At 53.0% G+C, this 26,762-nt stretch overlaps 1 protein-coding gene across 1 annotated transcript in view; it reads right to left on the bottom strand.

The window, feature by feature from the left end:
• Window positions 1-261: 261 nt before the first annotated feature.
• The window catches only part of TTLL8 (tubulin tyrosine ligase like 8), a 55,433-nt gene continuing 28,932 nt past the window's right edge, over window positions 262-26,762 (bottom strand). Inside the window, 5 exon segments of the mRNA XM_057556522.1 lie at window positions 262-422; window positions 16,916-17,411; window positions 17,881-18,316; window positions 20,312-20,555; window positions 22,543-22,691. Coding sequence (XP_057412505.1) covers window positions 262-422; window positions 16,916-17,411; window positions 17,881-18,316; window positions 20,312-20,555; window positions 22,543-22,691 — 1,486 coding nt within the window.

Here is a 26,762-nt window from a genome sequence, read left to right as displayed (position 1 = left end):
TGGGTTTGGGGACACGGGTGTGTGGTGTGGCACGCGGGATGCAGGGCGAGGGGCCCGGGATGCGGGCGGGCATGGGGTGCAGGCACCGGGAGAGGGTGGGGACCGAGGCGCCAGAAGAAATACCATGGTGAAGATCGCACAATTTCGCTAAAATAGCTCTGTCTACAAGGTCCCTCACCTATGTCTAGGTTTCCAAAGAAACACGCCACGCACTGGAGGCCGCGGGGCCTGGGCGCGTCTCTCTGGTCCCGGTCCTTGGCGTCACGGGGTGCACGGGCCGCCGCCCGGCCCGTTGCCGAGGGGCACGACGGAGGCTCCCAGCAGGATGGCGGCGCAGAACGAGCGGCAGCGCTTGCAGGGACCGGCGGGCGGCAGCGAGCCACGGCACACCAGGCACGGCGCTGGGAGCGCCCTTGGCAGCCCTGGGGGAGAGAGAGAGAGAGAAGGGCCCTGAGACGGTGCCCACCCGCCCGGAAACCGCGTCCACGGCCCCAGACCGCGCCCACCTGCCCCAGGCCACGCCCACCTGCCCCAGGCCACGCCCGCCTGCCCCAGGCCACGCCCACTGAGGCCACCCACCAGCCCACAGACTGCGTCCATCAGTGCATGAAATCATGTCCACCACCCCAGACCAGGCCCACTGGTACCAAAAACCATGCCTGCTGCCCCAAGACCTCATTCTGGCCACGTTCACTGGTCCCTGAGACTGTGCTCCCTCCAGCACGCCCACCTCGGGCTCGCCCACCTCACGGCGGCCCTCCCCCCCTGCAAGGTGTGCACCTGGCTGGAAGTTCCGTCCCAGCTGGCTCCCAAGCCCACCTGCTCCCACACAGAACCCACCCGGCTTTCCGCAGCTCTCAGAAAAGCCCAGACCTCCACTCAAAGCCGAGGGTTGAGGTCCCCTTGGCCCTGCTCATCTTTCTCCACCCGCAAGGGGGTGCAGTCCCAGTCAGGGGGAATGAGCAAGCCCCCGCAGTGGCCCTGGGCCCAGGGCAGTGCCCAGCCAGCAATGGCCCAGCCCAGGAATGCCACGGGCTGAGACACCACGCCTGCCAGAGCCACCCGCTGCCAATGCCCTGGGCTGAGTCACTCCTCCCCGGGGTCCAGGTGGGTCTGGGTGGGGTGGGCAGGAGTGGGGGCCACCCAGCACCTATGCAAAGCAGCCCACAGCTTCCTGGACCCTTGAGCGGAGGCTGAGCCAGAGCCCAGGAATGGGGCCTTCCCCAGGGCCTGGGGCCAGCCTGACCCGCAGGACACGCCAGGGCCTGCGTGGCAAATGAGGGTGTGGGAGACCGCAGGCCTGGGCACAGGGTGGGGAGGCCAATCTTCAGGGGTGAGCAGGTACAGCGGCCAAGGGGGCAGCTCTGCCGGCAGCGCTTTGCCCACCAGTGCACCCCAGGCCTAAACAGGCCTAGCGCAGGGCTGGACGGGACAGAGCCCTGGGCCCGCTCCAAGCTGAGGAAGGGCCAGGCCCCTGCGGCAGAGGGGCAGCATGAGGCAGGCAGGAGGGGCTGAGCCATCCGTTTAGGGGTTGGCGTGAGGGGCTGAGAAGCAGGAGAGCCATGCATCGTGCATTCTGGGGGTGAAGGAGGAGGGGGTGAGGCCTAAGGTGCACCGGGGACGGGGGGCATCACTGAAGCGGACGGGGTGTCCGCTCAGGAATCGGTACTCTGGGATCCAGACCAGCCCTTCTGGGGAAAAACACCAAACCTGAGCATAAAACATGAAAAACATCTTAAAAGCAACAAAAAGCTGGCAAAAAGCAAGGAATGATCAGGTCGAGGCTGCGGGGAAGCCCTTCCTTCAGAGGCTTTGCAGGCCAGTATCACTCGAGGCTCGAGTTGCCAAGGCTTTAGGGGTGTGGGGGCAGAAGACCACCCCCAAGAGGGGTGAGAGACACCCCACCTCTCAAAGAAGCAGCAAGCCCAAAAGGTTACACCCCGGGTGCAAGGGTGAGCCCGAAACACACCTTCCCTGCCCCAGAGAGTGCGAGGCGTGTTCTTGGTGCTGAGCAATGTGGGTGGAAATCCCAGAGAAACTGGAGTCCCGAGCTAGTCCCAAACAGGTCTGAGTGATGACTTCTTATCCCTGGGCTGCAGGCAGGGCGGGGAGGGTACAAAGCATCAACCTATGAATTTAGAGCGATGCGGGCAGCTTTCCTCAGGAGGTGGGAGATGAGGGGCCTGGGGCAAACACCACCCTCTGAGGGGCTCACCTGCATTCTGGAAGGAGTGCAAAGAATCCCCACAACTAACGTTTTAAAGAAAATGATCCGTCTCTAATAAAATGTGAGAGTGCCGGCAGAAACAGCACAGACATGACCAAAGACTTCACCTGATAGAATTATCAGACATTATCAGACACAGAATATAAGCTAACTGTGTAATTTCACACAATTTAGAGGTTTTAGGCAAAGGAAAGGAACTGTAAAGAATAACCAGGGCTTCCCTGGTGGCGCAGTGGTTGAGAATCTGCCTGCCAATGCAGGGGACACGGGTTCGAGCCCTGGTCTGGGAGGATCTCATGTGCCGCGGAGCAACTAGGCCCGTGAGCCACAACTGCTGAGCCTGCGCGTCTGGAGCCTGTGCTCCGCAATAAAAGAGGCCACGATAGTGAGAGGCCCGCGCACCACGATGAAGAGTGGCCCCTGATTGCCGCAACTAGAGAAAGCCCTCGCACAGAAACGAAGATCCAACACAGTCAAAAATAAATAATTAAAAAAAAAAAAGAATAACCAACTTTATTGAAAAGTAAAGTTTCTAAAAAATGAAACTATAATAACTAAAGTTAAAGTTTCAATGGATGGGATTCACAGGGCTCTAGACACTGATGAGGACAGAATGACCTGGAAGACAAGTGAGCACAGGAAACCGGACAGTGAACGGGAGACGAAGTGATACGGGCTGAGGGGTGGCGAAGGTGGGGGCAACGTCACACCTGAGCCCCAAAGGCCCCAGGAGAGAGAGGATGGGGTGGAGGCAGTGCATAGAGTGAGAGAGGCTGAAAGTTTCTCATAAACGATTAATGACACGAGTGTGAGATAAAGATGTCCCAAGATTCCCAGTTTGAATAAATACAAATAAAATCCCACACCCAGACCTGTCTTATTAAAACAGTCGTAAATGGCTCAGGCAGGTAAGACAGCTGACTTTTGGAAAGCCGTGGACTTGGCTGAGTATCTCTGAGAGCAGCAGTGAAAGCCAGGACAGCAGAAAGATGCTGAGAGAAAACGGCTGGACTCCCACGGCCGAGAGCCCGTCGCTTTCAAGATAAGCGTGCAAAAGAGAAAATAAAGAAGAGCTCCCGTACTGGAAGCCTGAGACACGCGGAGGGTGCGGGGAGGAGAGCGAGGGGTGCGGCCTAAACACACGATGCTCACGTCTCGTGTCTCCGAGACTGAAGGTCACTGTATCGTCTGGGTGCGAGTAAAAGTATGATTTTCTCGCACTGCGGACGTTGATAACCTCAGGAAGCAACGAGCAATTTCTAGGCAGCCACTAAAAGCCCAGGGACAGAGTGTGTAACCTCCAAACGAGAAGAAGGAAAAACCGAAATGACAAAACAGTTACTGAAAATAAGGCCAGAACAAAGAGAAAGGGGGACATGAAAGGGAGGAGAATAGACAGAAATCAAATGCAATCAGATGAGAGGTACTGTGGTCGTCAGGCTCCAAGACGCCCCGAGAGTCGGCCTCCGGGCCCGTGGGCAGGTCCCCCCCAACGTCACATCAGCATGGGTTGTGTGGCCGGCAGAACATGGAGGAAGTGATGGAGCCTGACTTCTCAGGCCGGGCCACGGAAGCGTGTCTCCAGTGGTTGGTCCGGAACCCCATGTTCCGAGGACGCTCCGCCCACGGTGAGGTCGCTCAGGCAGCCCTCTGGAGGGTCCACATGGGGAGGAAGTGAGGCCTCCACCCCTCACCGTGTGGGTGAGCCGTCACGGAGTGGATCCCTGCCCCAGCCAAGCCTCTGACAACGTCTTGCCCGAAGCTCGTGTGAGACCTCGAGCCAGTACCTCAAGGGTAAGGCCCTCTTGGGTCCCTGACCCTCAGAAATATGTGGGATAACAGGTATTTGTTGTCTGGAGTAATTTGTTGTGCAGAATCCATGTATCTGTGTGTATATACGATCACATAAAATGCAAATGTTAAATGTGCTGTTTAAAAGAGTGTGGTCGATCTGAATTTAAATTTTGGCCACTCTTGCCTTCTGAGACGGACCACATTCTGTCTATGGAGTGTGCATCTCCCTGAATAAACCCGCTTTCACTTTAAAAAAAAAAAATCACATTTTATGCAGAGAAATATCTAAAACGTAAGATTAGAGAATGACTGAAAGGAAAAGATATACTAGGCAAATTCTAACCAAAATAAAACAGAGACTGAAGAAATATAAAGTAAAAATTGTCAGGATTATAAGAAGGTGATGCATCCCAAAGATTGTTACCCTACTTGGCTTAGTAATTGATGGGACACGCAGACAAGAAATATCAGAAAGATATAAAAGATCTGAAAGACACAATAAACAAGCTCAACCCCACTTCTGACACCCAGTAATCGTGGAACACACACTATTTTCAGGCACCGCGAGCACTGACAACATAAAGCAACTCACAAGTGTCTGGGTGTTGAAGTGACACAGCTCCAATCAAATACAATTATGCTAACAAGAAAATACAAGCTAATTACAAAATCTGATGCAAATGTATTTATAGGAAACCAATTTCTAAATAACTTAAAGATCAAAGAAATAATTGTAATGAAAATTAGAAAATACTGATCTGAATAATACCCAAAATACTGCATTTCAAAAATTTTCAGATGCAGTTAAAGTAGAAAATAAAGGGAAATTGTCATCCTTAAATGTACGTATTGAAAAGAAGAAATGCTGAAAATTAAGAACCAACCATCTAGCTCAAGAAGTTAGAAAAAGAACAAACCCAAATAACAGATGTAAGAGCAGAAGTAAGCAAATAGAAAGTTCAACAAAGCCTAAGGCTGGTTCTCTGAGAAGCTGGATAAAGTGACAGACCGTGGAGAGACTGATGGCGGCGGGGGCGGGGTGGGGGGAGGGGACAATATTAGGAATAAAAGCGAGACGTCATCTCTCATTCTGCAGACGTTAGATAATGAAGGAAGACAAGGTCCGCTTCCCATTCCTGCATCAATTGATGCCACTCACATGAACAGAATAATACGACCATCCCATTAGATTCAGGGGAAACAGTGGAGATATTCTATGTCATTCATGATAAACAGAGAAAACATCTCTCAGCAAGCAAGGAATAGCCGGAATGTCCTCGATCTGAGAGCGTGTATTTGCGAAAACCTTACCGCTGACTCCTGCCGCCCTCCCCACTGAGGTTTCAGCTAGTGCAGTGAGGCAGGAACAGGGACAAGGCAGAGAGACCAGAAAGAAAGGAGGATGGACGTCATTGGAGGTGATGGGATTGCATAGAAAATCCAAGGCATCTACAAACTAGTGTGGGACCCGGAGGTCCATTCACCAGCGCTGTGGGCTACAGGGTCAGCGTGCAAAAGCCATGGGGATATTCTACACATTAGCACAAATAATTGGGAAATAAAATTTAAAACACCATTTATATCACTCATATGTGGCATCTTAAGAAAATAAGTCAAACTCATAGAAACAGAGAGTAGAAAACCGGCTGCCAGAGTCTGGGAGGTGGGGTGGAGGGGAGCAAAACACTCAGCTGTAAAGTAAGCGAGGTCTGAGGACCAGACGTAAGACGTGGCGGCCACAGTTGATAACCACGCGTTGCGTCACTGAAGTTTGCTAAGAGTGGATCTGAAATGTCCTTACCAGAAAAAGAGAAAAAGATTAAACCCCACCATTTACTAAAGTATCAAAGTTTATTGATAAAAATACATGTATAAAAGTACCAAAAATACATCAAATACATAGGAATACATTTGATGAAAAAACCCACGCTAAAAGTATTGCTTAGAAAAACTAAAGAATACCTAAATAAATGTCGAGATACATCATGCGCGTAGATTGAGAGTCTCAGTGTGGTAAGGGCGTCAATTCTCCCTGAAATGATCCATAGCTTTGACCCGATCCCCATCAAAATCCCACCCGGCTGTCTCTAGAAATCCACAGGCTGATTCTAAAATTTAAATGGAGGACTTCCCTGGCGGTCCCGTGGTTAAGATTCCGTGCTTCCAGGGCAGGGGGCATGGGTTCGATCCCTGGTCAGGGAACTAAGATTCCACATGTCACGTGGCGTGGCCAGAACAATAAAATAAAATTAAATAAATAAAATTTAAATGGAAATTCAAAAGACAGAACAGTCCAGGAGATCCTGGGCAGGAAACAGTGTTGGAGAACTTACCTATCGCTTTTCAAAACTGCACTAATTAAGACTTAATTGTGGTGTTGGTATAAGGATAAGCAAACGATCGATGGAACAGAACAGAGAACCAGAATTCATTCTGGAGAGTCTATTTTGACAAAGATGCCAAAGCAACTCAACGGGAGAAGGCGAGTATTTTCGATAATGGTGAGGGGGGTGGTCAGCTGGACGTCCAGATGAAAGCAAACAGACTTGACACCACGCGCAAAACCTAACTCAGGGTGGATCAGAGACCACATGTGAACGTCAAACCGTAAAGCTTCTAGGAGGAAATATACAGGAACATCTTCATGACCCTGGGGGAAGCAAAGTTATTTTAGGCCGATGCCAAAAGCACTAGCCACAAAAGGAAAACTGATCAATTGCCCTTTATAAAATATTTCTACTCTTCAAAAGGCATCACTAAGAAAGTGAAAAGGCAAACCACAGACTGGGAGAAAATATTACCCGTACACATATCTGAGAAACAAATATACGGATTATCTAAAAACCACTACAAATAAATAACAAAAGGACAAACGACCTAATTTTAAAATGGGTAAAAGATTTCAACAGGCACTTCACAGCGAAAGGCATCTGAACGGCCAGTAAACATAAAGCATGACTAGTCACCAGGGAAACACAAAGTAGAACACACCTACCAGAATGGCTAAAAATACGAAGTTCACGATGCCGAGTGGTGGCGGGGATGTGGCTCAGTCAGGACTCCCACGATCTGCTGGGTGGAGACACCGCAAACGCCGTAGAAGGCCGCGGGCAGTTTCTTCTAAAGCGAAGTCTAAGCGTCCCCCACGACCCGCAATCCACTCCCAGGTACAAACCCGGGAGAAACAATGCACAGGTCCGCGTGGAGGCTTGCTCTGGCGTGACCGGGCACCTCCATTTGTGACAGTCCCCAGCGGGAAGCAACCCACCCTCCCATCAGCACACTCAGGCCTGGACGCTGCTCAGCGAGGAAAACGTGCACGCAGGTGCCCTCAGCATGGCTGCCCAAGGCCAGAGAGGCCGGACACAGGCGAGCATGTGCTGTGCGGGTCCACGTGTGGCCCGGCAGCCTGGGCTGACTGAAGTCAGAGAGTGGTCATCGCATGGCCGGAGGACAGGGTGGGAAGGGGCAGGGGAAACTTTCTGTAGAGAAATGTCCCCTCTCTCCATCCGGGTGGTGGTCATGAAGGCAAACACATCGCACCGTGTCTGCTGGAGACCTGTCCTTGCTATCTGTAAGTTGCGCCTTAAGAACATTGTGTCAAAAGAGATATTATTTACTGTGGCATTAAAAACCACCAAATAGCCAGAAAAAAAATCTAATGGAAGATGTGCCTGGCCTCTACCCTGAAAAGCCACAAGACACAATCCAGAGAAAATCAAAGACGCCCTAGTTAAGTAGAGTAGATCATGATTTTGATTTGAAAGACAATATAAAGAGATGTCAATTCTCCCCTCTGCAGATTCAAGGTGATCGCAATCAAAATCCTGGCAGGGGCTTCCCTGGTGGCGCAGTGGTTGGGAGTCTGCCTGCCAATGCAGGGGACACGGGTTCGAGCCCTGGTCTGGGAAGATCCCACGTGCCGCGGAGCGGCTGGGCCCGTGAGCCACAACTACTGAGCCTGCGCGTCTGGAGCCCGTGCTCCGCAACAAGAGAGGCCGCGACAGTGAGAGGCCCGCGCACCGCGATGAAGAGAGGCCCCCACTTGCCGCAACTAGAGAAAGCCCTCGCACAGAAACGAAGACACAACATAGCCATAAATAAAAATAAATAAATAAATTAACTTTAAAAAAAAAAAATCCTGGCAGTTTTTCCTCCCCTCCCTTCTCCCCTCCCTCCCTCCCTCCCTCCCTTCTCTCGGTCTGTCTGTCTCTTTCTTTTTTTCTTTCTCTTGAGGAGGACAGGCTGATCCTGACATACGTATGGAAACGCAAAGGGCTGAGAACAGCCTCTGGTGCAGAGTGTACTTCCCGAGCTGCTGGCTGGGCCGGGCCAGGTGACCTGCCCTCACCTGCACACGGTGCGGTGAAGGCTGCAGGCGCTGGCGTGCTGCCCAGCTGTCACGAGACAAACTCGCCCTGGGCAGCTGCTGGCTCGCGGCTGAGGAGCCTGTGTTTCTGGCCTGAACACAGCCGTAGCCTGGAAGCAAGCGCAGCTAATCCCGCGGGACCCTCAGGGCCACAGCCGCGTGACCATCACGCATCGCTTCACTCTGAGGTGAGCGCCACGCGCGGTCACCGCAGCACAGACCCACTCAGACACGCCCGGGGGTCCCTGAAACTGAGAGAGACCCTAATAGGCGGTGTCGGCTTGGGAAGCAGGTGGGGGGGGGGGTGAAGAGCGGCCGCGGGAGGCTGACCCTCTCCCCCTCTCCCACGGGCACCAAGACCGAGGCAAACGTCAACGACAGCGACACCGCACACGGCAGGGAGACTGGCCGGGGGGTCACGCGTGCCCAGTGTGGCGCAGCCGGGCGCCTTCCTGGAGGGACCCTCGAAACCCGGCGTGCGCCCTGAGTGGACCCCGACCTCGTCTGGAGTGGCTTCGGGAGTAACCTTGGCTCCTACGAGCAGGAAGCACCTAAGCCCGGCCGAGTCACCTCCCTGCACCCGCCTGGGCCCCAGAGAGGACAGCCCTGGACCAGCTGTGCTCCTGTCCCTCCCTGTGACTGGCCGGGCGTGGGACATTAGGACCTGAGTGTGGGAAGGTGGTCCACCAGGAGGAGGTGGGGAAACACTGAGCCCGCAGAGCCTCGACAGTGGACCAGGTTCTCATCTCGATCCAGCAACAGACAAAATCGAGACGCTTACAGGAAGAGAGGCCTCCAGGGGCTCAGCCTCCGACCAGGCGGCCGGGGCTGCCTTGCCCTCTGCCAGGCGCTCGGAAGGGGCTGACAGTTGCCCTCGGCTGGACAGGAGGCTCCGGGGGAGGCCGTGGCTCTGGTCCCGGAGTCCCAGCGCTGGTGGAGAGAAGGACATATCTTGAAGACAAATGTGGGAGTGGATTTTGATGCACAGAGTTGGCGGGACGGAAACACAGCTTTTGGGGAGAAGGGTTACGTTAGCAGAAGGACCGCCAGCCTGGGCCGAGAGAGGCAGCGCCCGTTTGTGCTCTGAGGACCTGAGAGCCCCGCTTCCTAAGGCTACAAGCCACGGAGGAAACGGCCAGTCTCCAAGGGGAACGTGTCCCCCACTTTCTCCTTCGTATGCGGCCGAGGAGGACGACGAGAAAAGGCCCTCTCGGGGCAGAGCCAAGACTCGCTGAAAATGGATTAAGGAGCGTAATCACGGCACAGAGCTTTCCCCCGGGAAGGGGGCACAGTGTTTGCCGGGGGGTCCAGGCTGCTGTGGGCCAGCTACCCTGTGCTGTACCCATGTGGTGTGCGCGTGTGCGCGCGTGTGTGTGTGTCCGTGCGTGCTCAAGAGCACGCGTGCGCGCAGGTACCTCGTGTTGGGAGAGACAGCCCTTGGTCTCTTGTGCCCTCCTACGTGTCCTTCGAGGTGCGCTCCGTCCATGCAAGGCCCTGACCACCCTTCACTTGGGCCACGTCTCAGGGTGAGGTAATGTCTCCCTCCAGGACAAAGAGCTTCCTGAAACAGCAGCAAGTGCCCCAAGCTCACTGTCCCCCACCGTGACATGGGCCCACTGTGCGTGCGCCATCCATCTGGGCCACAGTGCGTCCCAGACCAGCCGGTGCTCACGGTCACCACAGGTGACGAAGTCCTTCGTCTCTGACCCAGGAGTGGCGTGTCTTCCGGCAGCCTCCACGCAACAGCCTCAGCTAAGCTCACAGCCAACAGCTTGCAAGGAGGGGGAAGCAAACGCAGTCCTGGCAGGTTGGCAGCGAGGATGCCTCTGGGACGCACAGTGCAGAGTCCAGGGCCCCAGAGGACGTGGCTGAGGTCTGCGCCGCTGGTGGACCTGATGACGGCTGTCTTCAACAAACGCACACGAGACAAATCCAATGGGCTTGGTGCCCATCTCTCCTGGTCAGGTCAGAGTGGCATGTGAAAAGTGGCCAGAGGCTCAGACGGTGCAGCATGGATGTGGATCACTGGGAGGGAAGGTCTTCCTTGGGTCTCCCGAGCACCCTACATATTCTGTGGGGTGTGCCAAGAATGCAAGGCCCTGATCACCCATTTACCTTTCTCAGCATCGTGCTTGCAGTGAGCAGTCCTGGGGGGTGAGGTGCTGTTTCCCTCCAGGACAAGAGCAGGCTTGCTTACTGCTTGCTACGAAAGCGGTAGACGCCCGAGGTTCAGTGTTCCTCAGCTGTGATGCAAACTCAGCGTGTGTAGCAGGCATCTGGGCCACAGTGCGTCACCCCACGTGGCTTCACAGATGTGCAGAGGCTCTCGCTGCTTCCTGAGATGAGAATGATAAAGTCCTTCGTCTCCAACCCAGGAGTCGCGTGTCTTCTGCCAGCCTCCACGCAACAGCCACAGCTACGCTCACAGCTCGTAAGGAAGGGAAAGCAAATCCCAGACTGGGCAATTTGTTTTTCTGGTTCACAGTTATCCAGGTGAAGAGGAATGATGGCGAATCACAAGATCCCAGCCTCAGAGTCTGGTTCTATGACTGTGGAGACTTTTGGAGTGGGGTGGGGGGCAGCTGTGAGCGTAGTTTGTTTGCAGAAGGTAAGTGAAGGCCAGTGACCCGGAGATTAGACTGTTGTATATTTGATTATCGTTCAGAACATATTCACTCCGCTCCTTCTCCCCCACTGAGGAGTAGCCTTCGTCGCCCACCAACTTGAGTTTGGGCAGATGTGATGTGAGTAGAAGCTTTCAGATGCCTGCACTGTTTGACTTGCCCTCTCATGCTGATACCATCTGCCTCGTGAAGATGATGCCTGGGGAACCACTGACCCCAGAAGGGGAGACACGTGAGGTGGATCTCAGCCCAACCTGCAGCCTGGAGCCTGGCTCAGCCTTCCTGGTAGAACCCAACATTGCTACAGCCGACCTGAAGATGTGTGAGAAACAGAGGCTTGATGAATAAGTACCTCTGAGGTTGGGGAGGAGTTGTCTTTGTTATGCAGCATTACTGCTGCAAAAACCTGACTTGATAAAGACAGGAACATAGACAATTGGGACACTGTAGAGTCCAAAACCAGGAAATCATACCTAGCCACCTGTCTTGCGACGATGGTACAACACAGAGAAGAGGATGTAGTGTCTTCAATGCACTACGCTGCATCAGCTGAACGTCTGTACAAAAATCGTGCGTCTTAACTCCTACATCACACCACACCCAAAAACAGTTCCAGATGGAACATAGCTCTAAATGTGAACGGTGAAATCATACAACTTTAAGAAGAAAACAGAAGTGACTATTTTTATGACTCTGGGGTAGGCAAAGATTTCACAAACAGAAAACATAAATGCTAATCATAAAAGAGAAATTGATGTTGGCATATACTGAAATTAATAATGTATATGCACCAAAAGATACTATTCAGAGAGTAAAAGGCAAATCATAGAATGAGAGAAGGTATCTTTAATATATATACCCACCAAAGCACTTGTATCCAGAATATATAAGGAACTCCTACAAGTTGACAGGAATAGGGAACAGAAAAACATGCCCAAATACAAAAAAGGTACTTTGCAACAGTATGTTGAAATGGACTGTTGACATGAAAAGGGGCTGAATTTCTCCAGTCATCAGATAAATGCAAATTGAAGCTGCCATGTGAACCCACTGCACATCTACTAGAATGGCTAAAACAAAAGGACAGAGAATATCTAGTGTTGGTAAGAGTGTGCAGTAACTGGAAGACTCATACACTGTGGTGGAATTTACACTGGCACAGTCACTCTGGAAAATTCCTTGGGAGTGTCTACCAAAGCTGAATGCATGACCCAGCAACTCCATTCCTACAGAAAGATGTATACATGTTCACCAAATTCAGGAGTGCTCACAACAGCACTATCTGTAATAGTCTGAACTAGAAACAATGTAAATGTCTATCCACAGTAGTATGTAAATAAACTGTGGTTGAGAACCAGTTTTAACCACATGCAAGAAACCACATCCAGACATATATCAAACTCAACATCAAACCAAGTTAGGTTCATTCCTGGAATGCAAGGTTGGTTTAACATGCAAAAATTGATTGATGTTAGGTGCTACAGGCAACTTCTTAGAAAAAGAAAAACCTATTGATGTTATTTACCACTTTAATAGTATAAAGAAGAAAAAACTTAAGATAGTCTCATAGATGCAAAAAAAATTGTTGAGAAAATTCACTACACATTTGTAATAAAAATTCTTGGTAAGGATTAGAAAGAAACTACTTTAACATGCTAGAGTATCTATACATTTATATCTATATATCATATCTATAGCTTTATTAAGACCTACAGAAAATGCCATTATAAATGAGAAAATGTTAGAAACATTCTCTTTAAAATCAGGAATTCAACAATGGTGCCCAACATTGTGTAGGAGGTTCTAGCCAGTACAATAAGGCAAGACAATAGGGGCAAGAAGGTTGGAGTGGAAGATATAAAGCAATTTACACAGGATATAATTATTTACATAGAAACTCAAAAGAAGATACATACACATTTTTAGGAATAATGGGAGAGTTTAGAAATGTGGCAGATAGAAAATTAATATATAAAAGTCAGTTTCATTCTATATGCCAGCAGCAAACAATGAGAAAATTTATATAGAGAGATGACACCATGTGCAGTAGTATCTGAATATCAAGTAAGAAAAATAAATCTAATAAAAGATGTCTATGATCTCTGATGGGAAAATTCTAAAATTTAAAGTGATCTAAGTAAATGGAGAGATATGTCACGTTCATGGGTAGAAAGATATGATTTCATTAATTTATCCATTTCCCCAAAATTGATCCATGGATTCAATGCAAATCCAACCAAAATATCAATAGGATTTTTTTTTGTTGAACTTGATAAAACAACTAGGACATTTATATAGAAAAGAATGAGGTCAAGAAGGACCAAGACCCTTATGAAGATGAGCAGAGAGAGGCAACTTGCCCTACCAGATACAATAGGCAGTGTGGCACTGGTGCAGGGGGGCAAGCTCACCAGTGGAACAGAATACAGACTCCAGAAATAGACCCACACATACACACAGGTGGGATACCAGTTCACAGGGGGATAGAAATAAATTTTTCAAAAAATAACTGAAAAAATTTTCTACATGAACAAAACTAAAATTCGATTCTTAACTCACACCATATACAAAAGTCAACTCCAAATGGATTAGGACTTTTATGTCAAAAACAAAATTTAAAACTCTTTTTTTTAAAAATAAATTTATTTTATTTATTTATTTATTTTTGGCTGCATTGGGTCTTCGTTGCTGCGCGAGGGCTTTCTCTAGTTGCGGCGAGCGGGGGCTACTCTTTGTGGCGGTGCTTGGGCTTCTCATTGTGGTGGCGTCTCTTGTTGCAGAGCACGGGCTCTAGGTGCGCGGGCTTCAGTAGTTGTGGCACGTGGGCTCAGTAGTTGTGGCTTGCAGGCTCTAGAGCGCAGGCTCAGTCGCTGTGGCGCACAGGGCCATGTGGGATCTTCCTGGACCTACATTTACTACTAAGAGTTTTACATTTTGGGGCTTCCTTGGTGGCACAGTGGTTAAGAATCCACCTGCCAATGCAGGGGACACAGGTTCGAGCCCTGGCCCGGGAAGATCCCACATGCCGCGGAGCAACTAAGCCCATGCGCCACAACTACTGAGCCTGCCCTCTGGAGCCCGCGAGCCACAACTACTGAGCCCGTGTGCCACAACTACTGAAGCCCGCGCGCCTAGAGCCCGTGCTCTGCAACAAGAGAAGCCACGACAATGAGAAGTCCACACACCGCAACAAAGAGTAGCCCCCGCTCAGCAACAAAGACCCAATGCAGCCAAAAATAAAAAAATAAATAAATAATTAAAAAAAAAAAAAGAATCCATTCATAAAAATCAATTCCCTTTCTATCAACCAGCCACAATTTGCAGGAAAAAAAATTTTAATTTGATACTATTTACAATAGAATAAAAAAATAAAAAATATATGTCTAAATCCAACAAAAAAGTGCAAGCCCATTACAAAGAAAATTCTGGGAGTTTATTGAAAGATCTTAAAGGATTTATTTATGGAGAGATATACCATATTCACAGATTCTAAGCCTCAATAATGTAAAGAAGTCAGTTCTCCCCAAACTGATGAATTTAATAGCAATAAAAATTTTTTAATTTTAATAAAAAATTATGTTGGTGGATCTTGACAACCTAATTCTGTAACCTGTATGGAGGTGTAGGGCGGTCAAGAACAGCTGAGTCATTTTCAAGGAAGAAAAACAAGCTTATAGGACTTGTCTGACTAGCACAAAGACATCCTACAAAGCTGTAGTAATGAAGACCTTGTGGCACTGTCCCAGGGCAGACAGCTCCAGAATGTTCTGGAGCTGACCAGAAGGTCCAGAGGTGCCAACATGCAACAGTGCCAGCCTGCAGGTGAGCAGGGGAGGGGCGGTTGGGCTCCCATGTCTCACACCACGTGCCAAGTCAGCTCCAGGAACATTCAAGGCTGGAATGTATGAGTCACAGCAATGCTCCTAGAAGAAGAGGGCTTCACGACCTCAGGGTAAGGCCACAAGCCATAAAAATCACCAACTGTCAAGGAAAAGCTTGACCTATTGGAGTTTATTAAAATTAAGGTAGCTTTCCATCCAAAGACACCATAAAGGAGTGAAAAGACAGATCACAAAGTGGGAGACAGTGTTTGCCACACAAATCAACTGAAAAAGGAGGAGAATCCAGAATAGATGGCTGTCACCCCTACAAATCAGCAAAAAAGATGTGCAGTTCTAAGGACGATCAGGCAAAAGATGTGCTTTTCAGGACAGGAGACCTAATTGGCCAACGCATGTCTGAAAATAGGCCATTTTATTAGTAAATAGGAAAATGCAAACGAGCGCCATCACTCCCTCCAGAGGCAAACAAGATACCCTGTCAACGCCAAGTATTGGCACCAATGGGAGCAATGGCCACAGTGTAGCCACGGTGTGACCACGGTCAAAGTGCAGTCCCTCTGGCCACGCTTGCAGTGCCCAGTGCACCAGGTTTAATACCCCACCCCCCGCCACCGCCAAGTTCATGTCCACTTGGAATCTGTGAATGTGACCTTATTTGCAGATGTAATCAAGGTAAGGTGAGGTCACCTTACTAGAGGAGGGTGGGACCCAATCCAACAACTAGTGTCCTTTTAAGAGGGAAATTTGGACACAGTGACACACTGAAGGAACACCGTGTGAAGCAGGCAGAGATTGGAGTGACTCGTCTGTAAGCCAAGGAACACCGAGGACTGCCAGCGGCTGCCAGAAGCTGGAAGAGACAGGAAGTTTCTTCCCTGCAGGCTCTGAGAGCTCGGCCCTGCCAACACCTTGGTTTTGGACTTGTGGCCTTCAGAGAAAATGTCTGTGGTTTAAGCCACCAAGTTTGCAGTACTCTGTTACAGCAGCTGATACACCTACTTAGGTAGAAGCTGTGTGCGCCCTGTTGACACTCACTCCTAGGAAGATGCCTGGGGGAAGCTGCACGGTGCATTACAGAAAAAACCTGGAAATTGCCCCCATGGAGAGGCAAGCTGCTAAGCAGTAGGGCTGACAGACCTTGGTACCAGATTGGACATGGGGTGAGGATGGTGGGCCGGACTGGAGGTGGCCTCCAAGGGCCCTGCCAGCTCTGAAAGCACACGCTCACTGTGCCCGGAGCTGGCAACTCTGGGGGGCGGTCCACACACGTGCTGATGCAACAGACGTACTGAGCATCTGCTATGTGCCAGGCATGGCCCCAGGTGCAGGGGTGCACCAAGAGCCCAGCCCCTGAGAGCTTACAATCCATGGGGACACAGACAGACAGGCAAAGAGGCTGTTAGTGCCAGGGAGAAAGAGAGACAGACAAACAGACACACTGGGAACCCAGGGGGGTGGTGGGCACAGCAGGTGCAGGTGTTCTGGCGAGTTCAGGGAGACAGGTGCACCTGGGGCAGAGCAGGTGGGGGCGTGGCCCTGGCTGGTGTCACTCTCTTGGCCACCGCTGGGTGCCAGACCACTGGAGACGGCACTGGGGCGCAGACACAGCCGGGCCACCCCTAGAGACGCGGGGCTGCCCCATACCTGCCTGCCTGTGTCGGCGGCCGAGCCCAGGCCAGGCCCCCGGGCCTCGCGTGGCCCGCTCCACCAGAAGCTCCAGAAAACAGCGCAAGGGCCCAGTGATTGCCGGCCCCCTCCCGTCTGCGGCACTTGGCGCCTATCCAGATCTCAAACTCAACGCCCCATTGGCGCCACACCCCACAGGGGAGAGACACGAAGGCTGTCACCCCCCTGGTCCTGTGCAGGGGACCCAGCGCTCAGCAGGCCCCCCACTATCCCGCCAACTGGCCGGGACCAGGATGGGGCCAGGGCGCCCTGAACCCTGCTCTGAGCTCAGGCCGGTGCCTGGACCAGAGGCCCCGCCCCGCCCTAGAGGACGCAGAGCAGGTAGCCCCAAGCAGACCCGGGGCTCAGACGGGCACAAGCACGGCGCTGTTACCTGACGGTCTGGGCGGCTGAAACTGAGCGCTCTCCGCTGTCTTCACGCTCGGAAGAAGGGACGGCAGCGGGTGCACATTTAATAAGTTTGGATCCAAGTGTTTGTCTGATTCGGCCTTGGCGAGAGCAGAGCTCAGGGCCTTATTGTCTAGGCGCTGAAAGGTACAGGTGGGGGGCTCTATCTTCCCGCCAGGCTCCCTGTGGCCGCACTTTACTTTAGCACTTCTCTCCGCCAGCCTCTTTAAGGGCACAGGCAAGGTGCAAGGAAGTACCTTTTCGTCTTTCAGTTTCAAGTCTTGCTGGAGAGCCATTCGTGGGGGTCCCGGAGCCAGGCCTGGCATGGCCGAGGGGCACCTCTCTCTTAGTGGATGAACGTCCAAGAGTGGAGATGCAAAGTCAAAGTTGGAGATGGGCGGCATCTGCTTCTTGGCTTTCCCCACACCCACCCCTTCCACGAAGAGGTCGGACCCCGGGAAGGGGGGCAGCTCCACTGCAGGCTGGGGAGGGAAGGATGAGGTGAGGGGTGCTGGCTGGCCCTTTCCTGGCCTGCCGGTCAGGTGTAAGGCCTCAGGGAGAAGCCCCGGCCACACTTCCCGATGGCTGGACTGCCCACTGGGTGCCCCCTCCAGGGGGGCCAGGTTGCAGGGTTTTGCTGCCTGGCCTGCAGGAGGGCTCCTGGGGGAGCACGCCCCCGGAAAGACCCCTGAAGGAAGGCTGGATCTTCACCCCAGGAGGACGGAGGACACTGCAGGTCGGAAAAGGAACAGCCTAGAGGGGCCTGGAGGCCACGGACATCCCGCCAGCCCAGCCAGAGGGCCCCCTGCCTGGTGGTCACAGATTTGGGGTTGGCTGGGGAGGAGAGACTGGAAAGCTGGACGGCAAAGGCCAGCTGGGTGAGACCCCCCGGGGCGTGGGGAGGGGCCACCCCGAGGTGGCCGGCGGGAGAGGGACGCCCCGCCCCCTCACCTGTCTCCACAGCAGCTCGAAGTTGCCGACGTCGCAGTTTCGGTCGACCTTGCGGTCCACCACCACCTTGATGGTGTCCTCCTGCACCTGCGCGCAGAGCTGGGCCGTGACCGGCGTGGACGCGTGCATGGTGGGGCTAGAGTTGATCTCGATCAGCCAGGGCTTGAAGTCGCGCCCGAGGATGAAGTCGGCGCCGTACAGCTCGAAGCTGTTCTTCCGCGGGTCTACGTGGTCCTGGGCCACCTTCATGGTGTTGGTGATGGCCCTCTTCATGGACGGGTAGATGACGCTGCCCCACACGGCCCCGCGGCCCCTCCTCTGCAGGTACTCCCGGAACCGGGTGCTGGTCCACATGTTGTGACCCGGCAGCAGGGGGCTCCGGTCCTTGTCGTTCTTCAGGTGCTTCTGGATGGAGTTGTTGCACAGGTGGATGGCGCTGCGAGGCAAGGCCGCCGTCAGGGGCGGGGGCGGGCGCGCAGGCTTCTCTCCTCCCAGCGGGCGCCCCGGGACCCCACCCTGAGGCCCCGCCCAGACCCCGCCCCGAGGCTCCGCCCCCGAGACCCTGCCCCCGCGGGCCCTGACCCCGGCGCACCGCCGCCGCAACAGGAGAGGTTCTGACGGGTTCCCTATCCTCCTAATCCTCCTAGGCAACCTCAGGACGGCCCTCCCATCCGGCCTGGGACCACCATGGGGTGGGGAGGGGAGGGCAGGGCAGAAGCCAGCCAGCCCGGGGCCACCAACTAGGGGCCTCCAGCAAGTACCACCCTCTGAGCCTGTTTCCCCACCTGTCCCTGGAGGAGAGCCGGAGCCCCCCAAGGCGAGAAAGATTGGCTAAGTGAAATTTACAATTAATTCGTTTATACTCTGGCATTGTTCTAAACAGGATTTAAATTGAATAGCATCTACTAGGAGATTATAAAATACATGGGTCCTGTTCAAAGTCATTTTCATTTAAACGTGTCCGTGGGCCTGGGGATTTGCCATCTTGTTCTGGGTGGTGATACCGCCCCTGTGACCACGAGGGAGCTGTACTCCCCCGTAAGACAGATACAAGAAACAAGATACAGGCACACGGAGGAGTTTTGGAAGCTGAAAACAGTGCTGGGAGCTGACACAGTTCAGAAACAATTTCGGAGAATCTCCCGTCAGCCTGGGGAGAGGGTTATGGTCCCGGATGGAGGAATGGCTCAGAGAGGCTAAGAGACCTGCCAGGCACACAGCTCACAGCTTGGCAGGGCCGGGCAGGCTGGAAGGGGCTCCGTGGGCTTCTCACTGCCCCGTCAGCCCAGGACCCCTCCTCCAGGCCCTCCTGGCCTGGTGGGGACAAATGTGCTCCTTGAGCTGCCGGCCAGGACTTGTCCCAGCTGCCTGCTCCTGCCAGGTGTGACTCCAGGTGTCACCTGCCAGGTGTGACCCCAGGTGTGGTCACAGCCCCCAGCTTGAGCACAGTGACCCCCCTCAAGGTCTCTGTTGAGCAACCTTCAGTCCTCGTGATACTGACGGGCTCTCCTGTAGCCCCCGCCAAGATGCCTAGGCACCCAGCCGGGCACCCCGCGTGTGGTCACAAAGCAGAGCCACGGAGGCCCTCCATTTGGAAAGAGAGGCGGCAGCTATTCTCTCAAGAGAATGGCACGTTCCCAAGACTTCGCTGGTGGGCTCTCGCCCTGACACACACCCGGCCTGCCCGCTCTGGGACCCTGGTGGGCCTGGGTTCACCCACCCCACAGCACCCACTCCTGCAGGTCTGAGCTGCTGCCCGGCAACCCCTGCACCCTGTATCAGGTACTGCTTGCATCGTCTTGGCCCCTCCTAACCCCGCACGGCTGGGGTCATCCTCAGAGGACCCCTCAGGCCACCCTCACGTCCCACAGTCTGCCTCGTCGGAGAGCCGCCCTCCCACCTCCTCAGACACTCTAGCAGCTTCCCCGCCTGCAGGATCTCCACCCCACGGCTCTGGGGGCTCGCAAAGTGAAGGGCCTGCAGGATCTACTGCAGGATTTGAGGGGCTGGTCCCCAGGAGCCTCCCAAAGGAGCCCTAACTGTCCCCTCCCTCCACATGCTGAGGGGACCGAGAGAGCGAGCAGGGCTGCACCCCGAGCCCAGCCCGTGTGGTCAGCGGAGGGGCACGGCCGGCCACTCAGCCTCCCCCGCGGAGGGGCAGCGGCACCCACCGCAGAGGGTGCCTGGTGCCCACGAGCACACGGCAGACGGCGCTTTTAGGATTTTCTGGAGAAGATGCACAGCCCATGGGGGCGCAAGGCACTGGCTCTGGTGGGCAGGGGGCCTGGGCCCGCCCCTCGCAGAGGGAGGTCGAGTAGCCTCCCCAGGCCCGAGCCCGACGCAGCACCCCGCCGGGCACACGAGACCTGCCTCGCACCCCAGGTGCTGGTGGGAGCCCACCCTCGAAGGCACCTAGCTGACCCCCGCTGACCCGTCCAGACTGTGGAGGGAGAGGCGCTGCGCCGAAAAGCGCACGTGGCTCTCCTTGTGGAACCAGATGGCCAGCGCATTCCAGTCGGTGACCAGGACCCACTGCCGGGTGTCAAACTTGGTGTCGTAGACGAGCAGCGGCGTCTCGATGTACTTCTGCACTACCCACTCGTGGTGCTTGGCGGGGGCTTGGTCTGTAGCCACCAGCTCCAGGATCTCTTCCACGTGGTTCATGCACACTATGTCTGCAAGAGGCCACCGCTCAGCCCCCAGCCCCAGAACAACGCCTGCCGTCCGGCGCTGGGGGGCTGCGCGGGAAAAACCCTGCCCTCGGGGTCGAGGCCACAGCCAGGGCAGCCCTCCAGGCTCGCCCACCACAAGGCCGACCGCGGGGCTCCCGAGAGGACTGAGAACGGGGAAGGTCGGGGATGGGGACAGAGGCCCCGTGAAGAGGCAGCCCGCGAGCTGAGCACTGGCCCGGGTATGGGGGGAGCAGGGAAGCAAGGCGGGCTCTGCAGCCTCAGGAAACCAGCAGGCGGCGTGATGGGCGGCTCCAAGGGCTGGTGAGGCCTCACACCCAGGGTGACTGGACAAGTGGGGGTGAACAGGGCGGGGTTGGGGTGCACGACTCTTCCCCCACGTCTGCACCCCTCCACTTTGCAGGAGGGTTTGCATGCCCCAAAGTTAAGCCGTGTGACTGGTGGTGACCAGTGACATCTGAGCCAAAGTGACGTGCATTTCCCTGGGCTGCAGCATTTAATGTCACCGACAGAACCCCCCCCCCCCAGCCCTCTCTTTCTCTGCCGTGACACCCCGGAAGCCTGAACTGTGTCACAAGATGGTGGAGGGACTCGCCATCCTCCCTGCCAACCTGCGATGGACAAGCGTGAGGAGAGGCCGAGATGTGGGGCGGTCTGGCTCTCCTGGCCGGCACGGGGTGGGGGGGTGCCACTTGCGAGGCCCAGGGGCAGTGACAGCACGGGGCACAAGGGAGCTTTCCTCACAAAACACAGGACCCGCCGCTCTTCAGTTACAGCAAGTGGAGACCTTGCCATCTTGAGACCAAAGTCCAGGACGAAGCTGCAAATCCCTGGGCCAAGAGCAGACGGGGGCACTGGGTTGGGGGCCAGGCGGTGGGAGCACAGCCAGTGACCAGGCACAATGGCGTGCACTCGGTTTTGAACAGGTGGGTTTGAGGTGCCTGTGGAGCGTCCCCGGGGATGCGGTGTCGGCAGTGGGTGGAAGGTCTGGGCTCAGGAGAGAGCCCAGGGAGGGACACTGGCCCAGCCCGGGAAGGTGCTTGCTGAGAGCAGGCAGAAGCTCAGGAAAGAGAATGTTTCAGGACATCCTGAATGCAGGATATCCAGGACCGAATGCAGGAATGTCACAAATTAATAAAGCTTTTTAAAAAATCACAAAAAAAGTAACCACTTATGAATTTACAGCAACAATAAAACCCCTCAAATAACTCAAGGGGCAAATAGAATACGCAAACAAAAGGTAAGGTCTATTTAGATACTCAGGGAAAAGAGAACATCATATATATAAACAAGAGGATGCAGGGATGGCTGTATTAGGAGGACATTTCCATAGCCTGAAAGCTTCTACGGTTGCACAAGGATGTTTGGGGAATAAATAAGCTTAGCATTTAAGTCAGCACCAAGAGGGAACAATCCCTCACAGGAAAACTGAAAAAATGCAACCAAAAGTTGGTTCTTTGGAAACACTCATAAGATTGGAAAATCACCTTGAAATCCTGTTTTTAAATGAAGAACCCACAGTATTCACCATTAGGAATAAAGAAGAGGGCACGGTCACAGCCGTGACGCAAGGGGAAGTAGAAAACCTGAGCCGGGGTCACCAGGGACAGAGCTCACAGGGCACTCAGGACGTGCCTGCAGGAGGCCAGTGCCTCTGGGGGTTTTATAACCACCCTGGGCCCAGGCCCCCCTGCTGCGGGATGCGGAGTCCTCATTCCGTTGCCGCAGCTGGCGAGCGAGCAAAAACGAAAAAGAAAACTACAGACAGTCTAACTGAGGACTAGAGATGGAACTTCCTAATTAATCCTAATTACTTAGCAAAACTTGGAACAGCAGCCATGAAGACCAGGGTCACTGGGACGCCTGCTCCCCGGGACCCGCGAGTCCTGAGCCCCCCAGGGAGCCTGGCGCCCAGCCCCGCCCCCGCTGCCACGGCTGGCTGTCCCCGCAGGGCGCCCAGCTCGGGACTTACCTCGGCCCCGGGACTTGGCCGCGGGCTTTACGATCCAGATGTTCCGGAGCCCGTCGATCTCCGTCTGAGGGTTCACAGAGGTGATTTTGTTCAGCAGAGCTTGGCACTGCGAAAAGTAGTTTCTTGAATTGGAGATGAACGCCTCGCCGCTACAAAGCAAGATCCAGAAAGCCCGTGAGACTCCGAGGGCGGTGCCCAGGTGCCAGCAAGTGGCCGCCCGAGGAAAGGGTGAGGGGCAGGCGCAGAGCATCCTGCTGCCCGCCCGACGGGTGCCCGGGAACGTGGCCTGTAGGGTCGTGGGGACCCCCGATTTGAGGACACCCTGGGGCGCTGTGCCTGGGCCCAGAAAAGGTGCCGGGAGATGAAGGCCAGGGTCCTTGTTCCGGACCCACGTCAGGGTGGCCCTTGCAGGCCCGTGTGGGAAAGCCGAGCTGCCCACGCTGGCAGCACCTAGGGTCCTGCAGCTCACGCAGGCTGGATGCCAGCTTAGTGTCCCGTGGGCTTGACTGCCAGATTGGCCATGGGGCCGCCCCAGGAAGCCACCATAACTTAAGGGAATAAGGCAGGCAGACGGCATAGCTGTCTGGACGGGTTCAGAGCTCGGTTGCTGGTGCATCCCTGAAGCCTGGGACCAGGAAACCCACCCCCGGGCCGCATCGCAACCCCACGCGAGGGGGGACTGCAGCAGAGGACACTGTGCTGGGCTCCGAGGCCACCTGCCACCACCTGCGGGGATGGCCCTGGCGTGGGGAAGAAGCTTTCTGGGACACGGACGTCTGTGCACAGTGTTGTGCCCACCCTGCTGGGAAGGGGGGGCAACAGGGAGGGAGAAGCGATGAGTGGGGTCCCCGACGGTGGGGGAGAGGCCCCCATACCGAGGAGCCGAGTTTGGGGCGTGAGAAAGCAGGAGCCCCCTTTGGTGCAGGGAACGTGGGTGACGGGTCAGACAGGGCCTCGCCCCCTGGTTCTAACAGGACACACAGAAGGGGAGCCCCCGGAGCCCCCTGGCCCACCTTGGTGGTGCACACGCTCTACCTGACCCCAGGGAGAAGACAGGACCTGGCGGAAGCAGGTGTGAGTCCCGAGCTGTCTGTAACCCTCCCGTCCGGCAGCAGAGACCGGCCCGGATGCCGTGCAAAATGAGGCAGGTCCCCGAGAGCCCAGCCTGATGGCCAGGGGCAGAGCTGCCCAGGAGACCAGCAAACGCAATCTCCACTTGGGCTCAGAAAGAAGACAGGGGTTGATCTTCCCTCGGGGAAGGGTCCCCACGGTCTCCCCAGGGCGTCCAAGCCCTGGGGCTCAGAACGAGGCCTCAGCCCCTCGCAGTGGCATCCAGGCAGGATGGAGTCCCCTGTGAGTTTGTGCATCACAATAGGAAAACTGTCGCTTCCCCCTGGGGGCAGAGGACGGATGGAGGAGGCGGGACCCCAGCCTAAGGTGGAGGCCTGGCCAAGCTCCCAGTCCCAGACACCCCCATAATCGCCAGAGAACAAGCACTCTCCCCCCAGATGCTGATGATAAGAAAGAAAGGGACACAGCACCTGCCCTTCTGGTCCTGACGACACGCACACCCCGCGTGGGGACCCCGGGCGCCTCAACAAGGAAGGAACGGGGACAGACCGAGCTAACCACCCTCTGGTTCCCTAACGAGCTCCCTAGCTCGGAAGGTGCCACTGCGGCCCTTGCGGGGTCTGCTGCTGCCACCCCTGGTTACACCTGGGACTTCGAGCCAAGGGCGCAGCCCTGCTGGGGAGCTGACCATTCTCGCACAGGTACTCTCAGGCAGGTGCCACCCGGGTCCAGATGCAAACACTGCCAACCCCTCAAAATGTTGCCCTGGAGACCATGTCGGCCAGACCCCTCTGTCTCTGACCTGTTCTCCCCACCCCTGTGTGGACGCCTCCTGGCACTGAACTTCACACCAGTGGCTCGTTCAGTCAACAGAACGACGTGGAGAGCCACGTGTGGCGTTGCAGGCATCAGCAGCAAGTTCTTCACACCGTTGGTGGTTTCCAGATTATGAATGAAGACCCTCTGCAGATGTGTTTTCATTTCTCTTGGACAAACGCCCCAAGCACGGCAGAGCTGGGTCATAGGGTATGTAGATGCCTCAATTTATACGGAACGCCTGAGGTTTTCTAGACAGGCTGCACCGATTTCCTGACACCCCCGCCCCCCCGCCCCAACAGCAGATTAAGGCTCCAGCCGCTCCACATCTCGGCTGACCTTTCAGCCGTTCTTGTGGGTGTGCAGTGGCGTCTCTATGGTTTTAATTCACCCTTGAATTATGAATTCATTGATGCTAAGTGTCTCTTCATGTGCTGATTGGCCACTTGCTGTCTTCTTATGTGACATTTCCAATGGGATTATTTCTCTTACTGATTTATGGGCGTTCTTTAAAGATCCTAGATCCGAGACCTCTGTTGGATATACGTGTTGTAAATATGTTCCTCCAGTTTGTGGCTTGTCTTTTCATTCTCTTTGTAGTGTTTCTTGATAAACAGAGTTCTTAATGTCAATAAAGTACAATTTATCAACTTTTAAATTATGATTAGTGCTTTTAGAGAACTATTTAAGACATCTTTGCCTTCCTTGTCATCATGAAGATACACTCCAACGTTTTATTATTTTTTAAACTTTCACATATCACATGCCACATCTCACATTAATTATTGTGTATTTGTGAGTCAGGATTCAAGGTACACTTTCTTTTTATAAGGATACTAATTGCTCAAGCACCATTTAGTGGAGAGACTAACCCTTCCTCACTGAACTGCAGTGGCACCTTGATCATAAGTGCTCAGACATGTGAGGAGCTATGTCTAGACTCTCCAGTGACATTGCCTATTTACCTACCTTATCCCAAAACCACACTGTCTTAATTATTGTAGATTTACAGTTTGTCTTCAAATATGGAGCATAAGTCCTCTAATTTCATTTTTCTTGATCAAGGTTGTCTTGGTTTTTCATAAATCATTTATATTTCCAAATAAATTTCAGAATCAGTTTGTCAGCTCCTCCCATCCCCCACCACCAAAAAAATCCCTGCGTGGATTTTGATGGGGATTACAATGAATCTACAGATTAGTTTGGGAAAAACAAACATCTCTATACCACTGAGTCTTCTAATTCATGAATGTGGTTTTATACACACACACATACACACACATAAACACACCACACACATACACACACAACACATACACATACTTATTGGGTCTTTCTCTGTATAATTTTATAATTTTCAGTTTAGGGTTTTCCTTGTATTTTGTTATATTTTTTCTGGATATTTGTAGGGTTTTGATGTTATTATAAATTTCATTTTTAAAATTTCATTTTATGATTGTTACAGTACACAGAAATACAGTGGACTTTTGTATATTGACCTGGTACCTAGTGACCTTGCTAAACTGACTTAATTATGATACTTCCTTTATGATTGTTAAAATTTTCTATATGCACAATTAGGTCATCAGTAAGTAAAGAGTTTTATGTCTTTTCTTTCTTTTTCTTGTACTATTAAACTCAACAGATTGTTCAGTCAATACTGACTAGACGTCATGATAGTGGGAATTTTTGTTTCATTCTGATTTCTAGGGGAACACTTTCAGTTCATAACCATTAAGAAATATATTAGCTTTAGGATTTTTGTAGATAAACTTTATCAAATTAAGGAGGTTTCTTTCTTTTCCTAGTTTGCTAAAAACAACAACAAAATTTAACATGGACACATTGAATTCCATCAGTGTTTTGCATCTATTGAGATGCTAATACAGTTTTTCTTCTTTATTCTGTAAACATGATGAAATTTACCAATTTACTTTTTTTTCCAAAAATGTTATTGTGGTAAAATACATATAACATTAAATTTACTACCTTAAATATTTTTAAGTGTACAGTTTAGTGGCATTAAGTACACTCACGTTGTGCAAACATCACCACCATCATCTTGTAAACTGAAACTCTGTACCCATTAACTCCTCGCCCCTGGCAACCACCATTCTACTTTCTGTCTCTGTAATTTTGATGACTCTGAGTACCTCATATGAGTGGAATCATACATTATTTATCTTTTTGTGTCTGGCTTATTTCACGCATTATAATGTTCTCAAGGTCCATCCACGTTGTAGCATTTGACAGAACTTCCTTCCTTTTAAGGTTGAAGAATATGCCACCGAATGTTAGACCAATCTTGAGTTCCTGGAACTCAAGACTGGAAA

Source organism: Balaenoptera acutorostrata, chromosome 11 (genome assembly GCF_949987535.1).
Source record: "Balaenoptera acutorostrata chromosome 11, mBalAcu1.1, whole genome shotgun sequence".
NCBI classification, from domain to species: Eukaryota; Metazoa; Chordata; class Mammalia; order Artiodactyla; family Balaenopteridae; genus Balaenoptera; species Balaenoptera acutorostrata.
The sequence above is the reverse complement of the archived record's forward strand: the minus strand, read 5'-3'. Positions and strand labels throughout refer to the sequence as shown.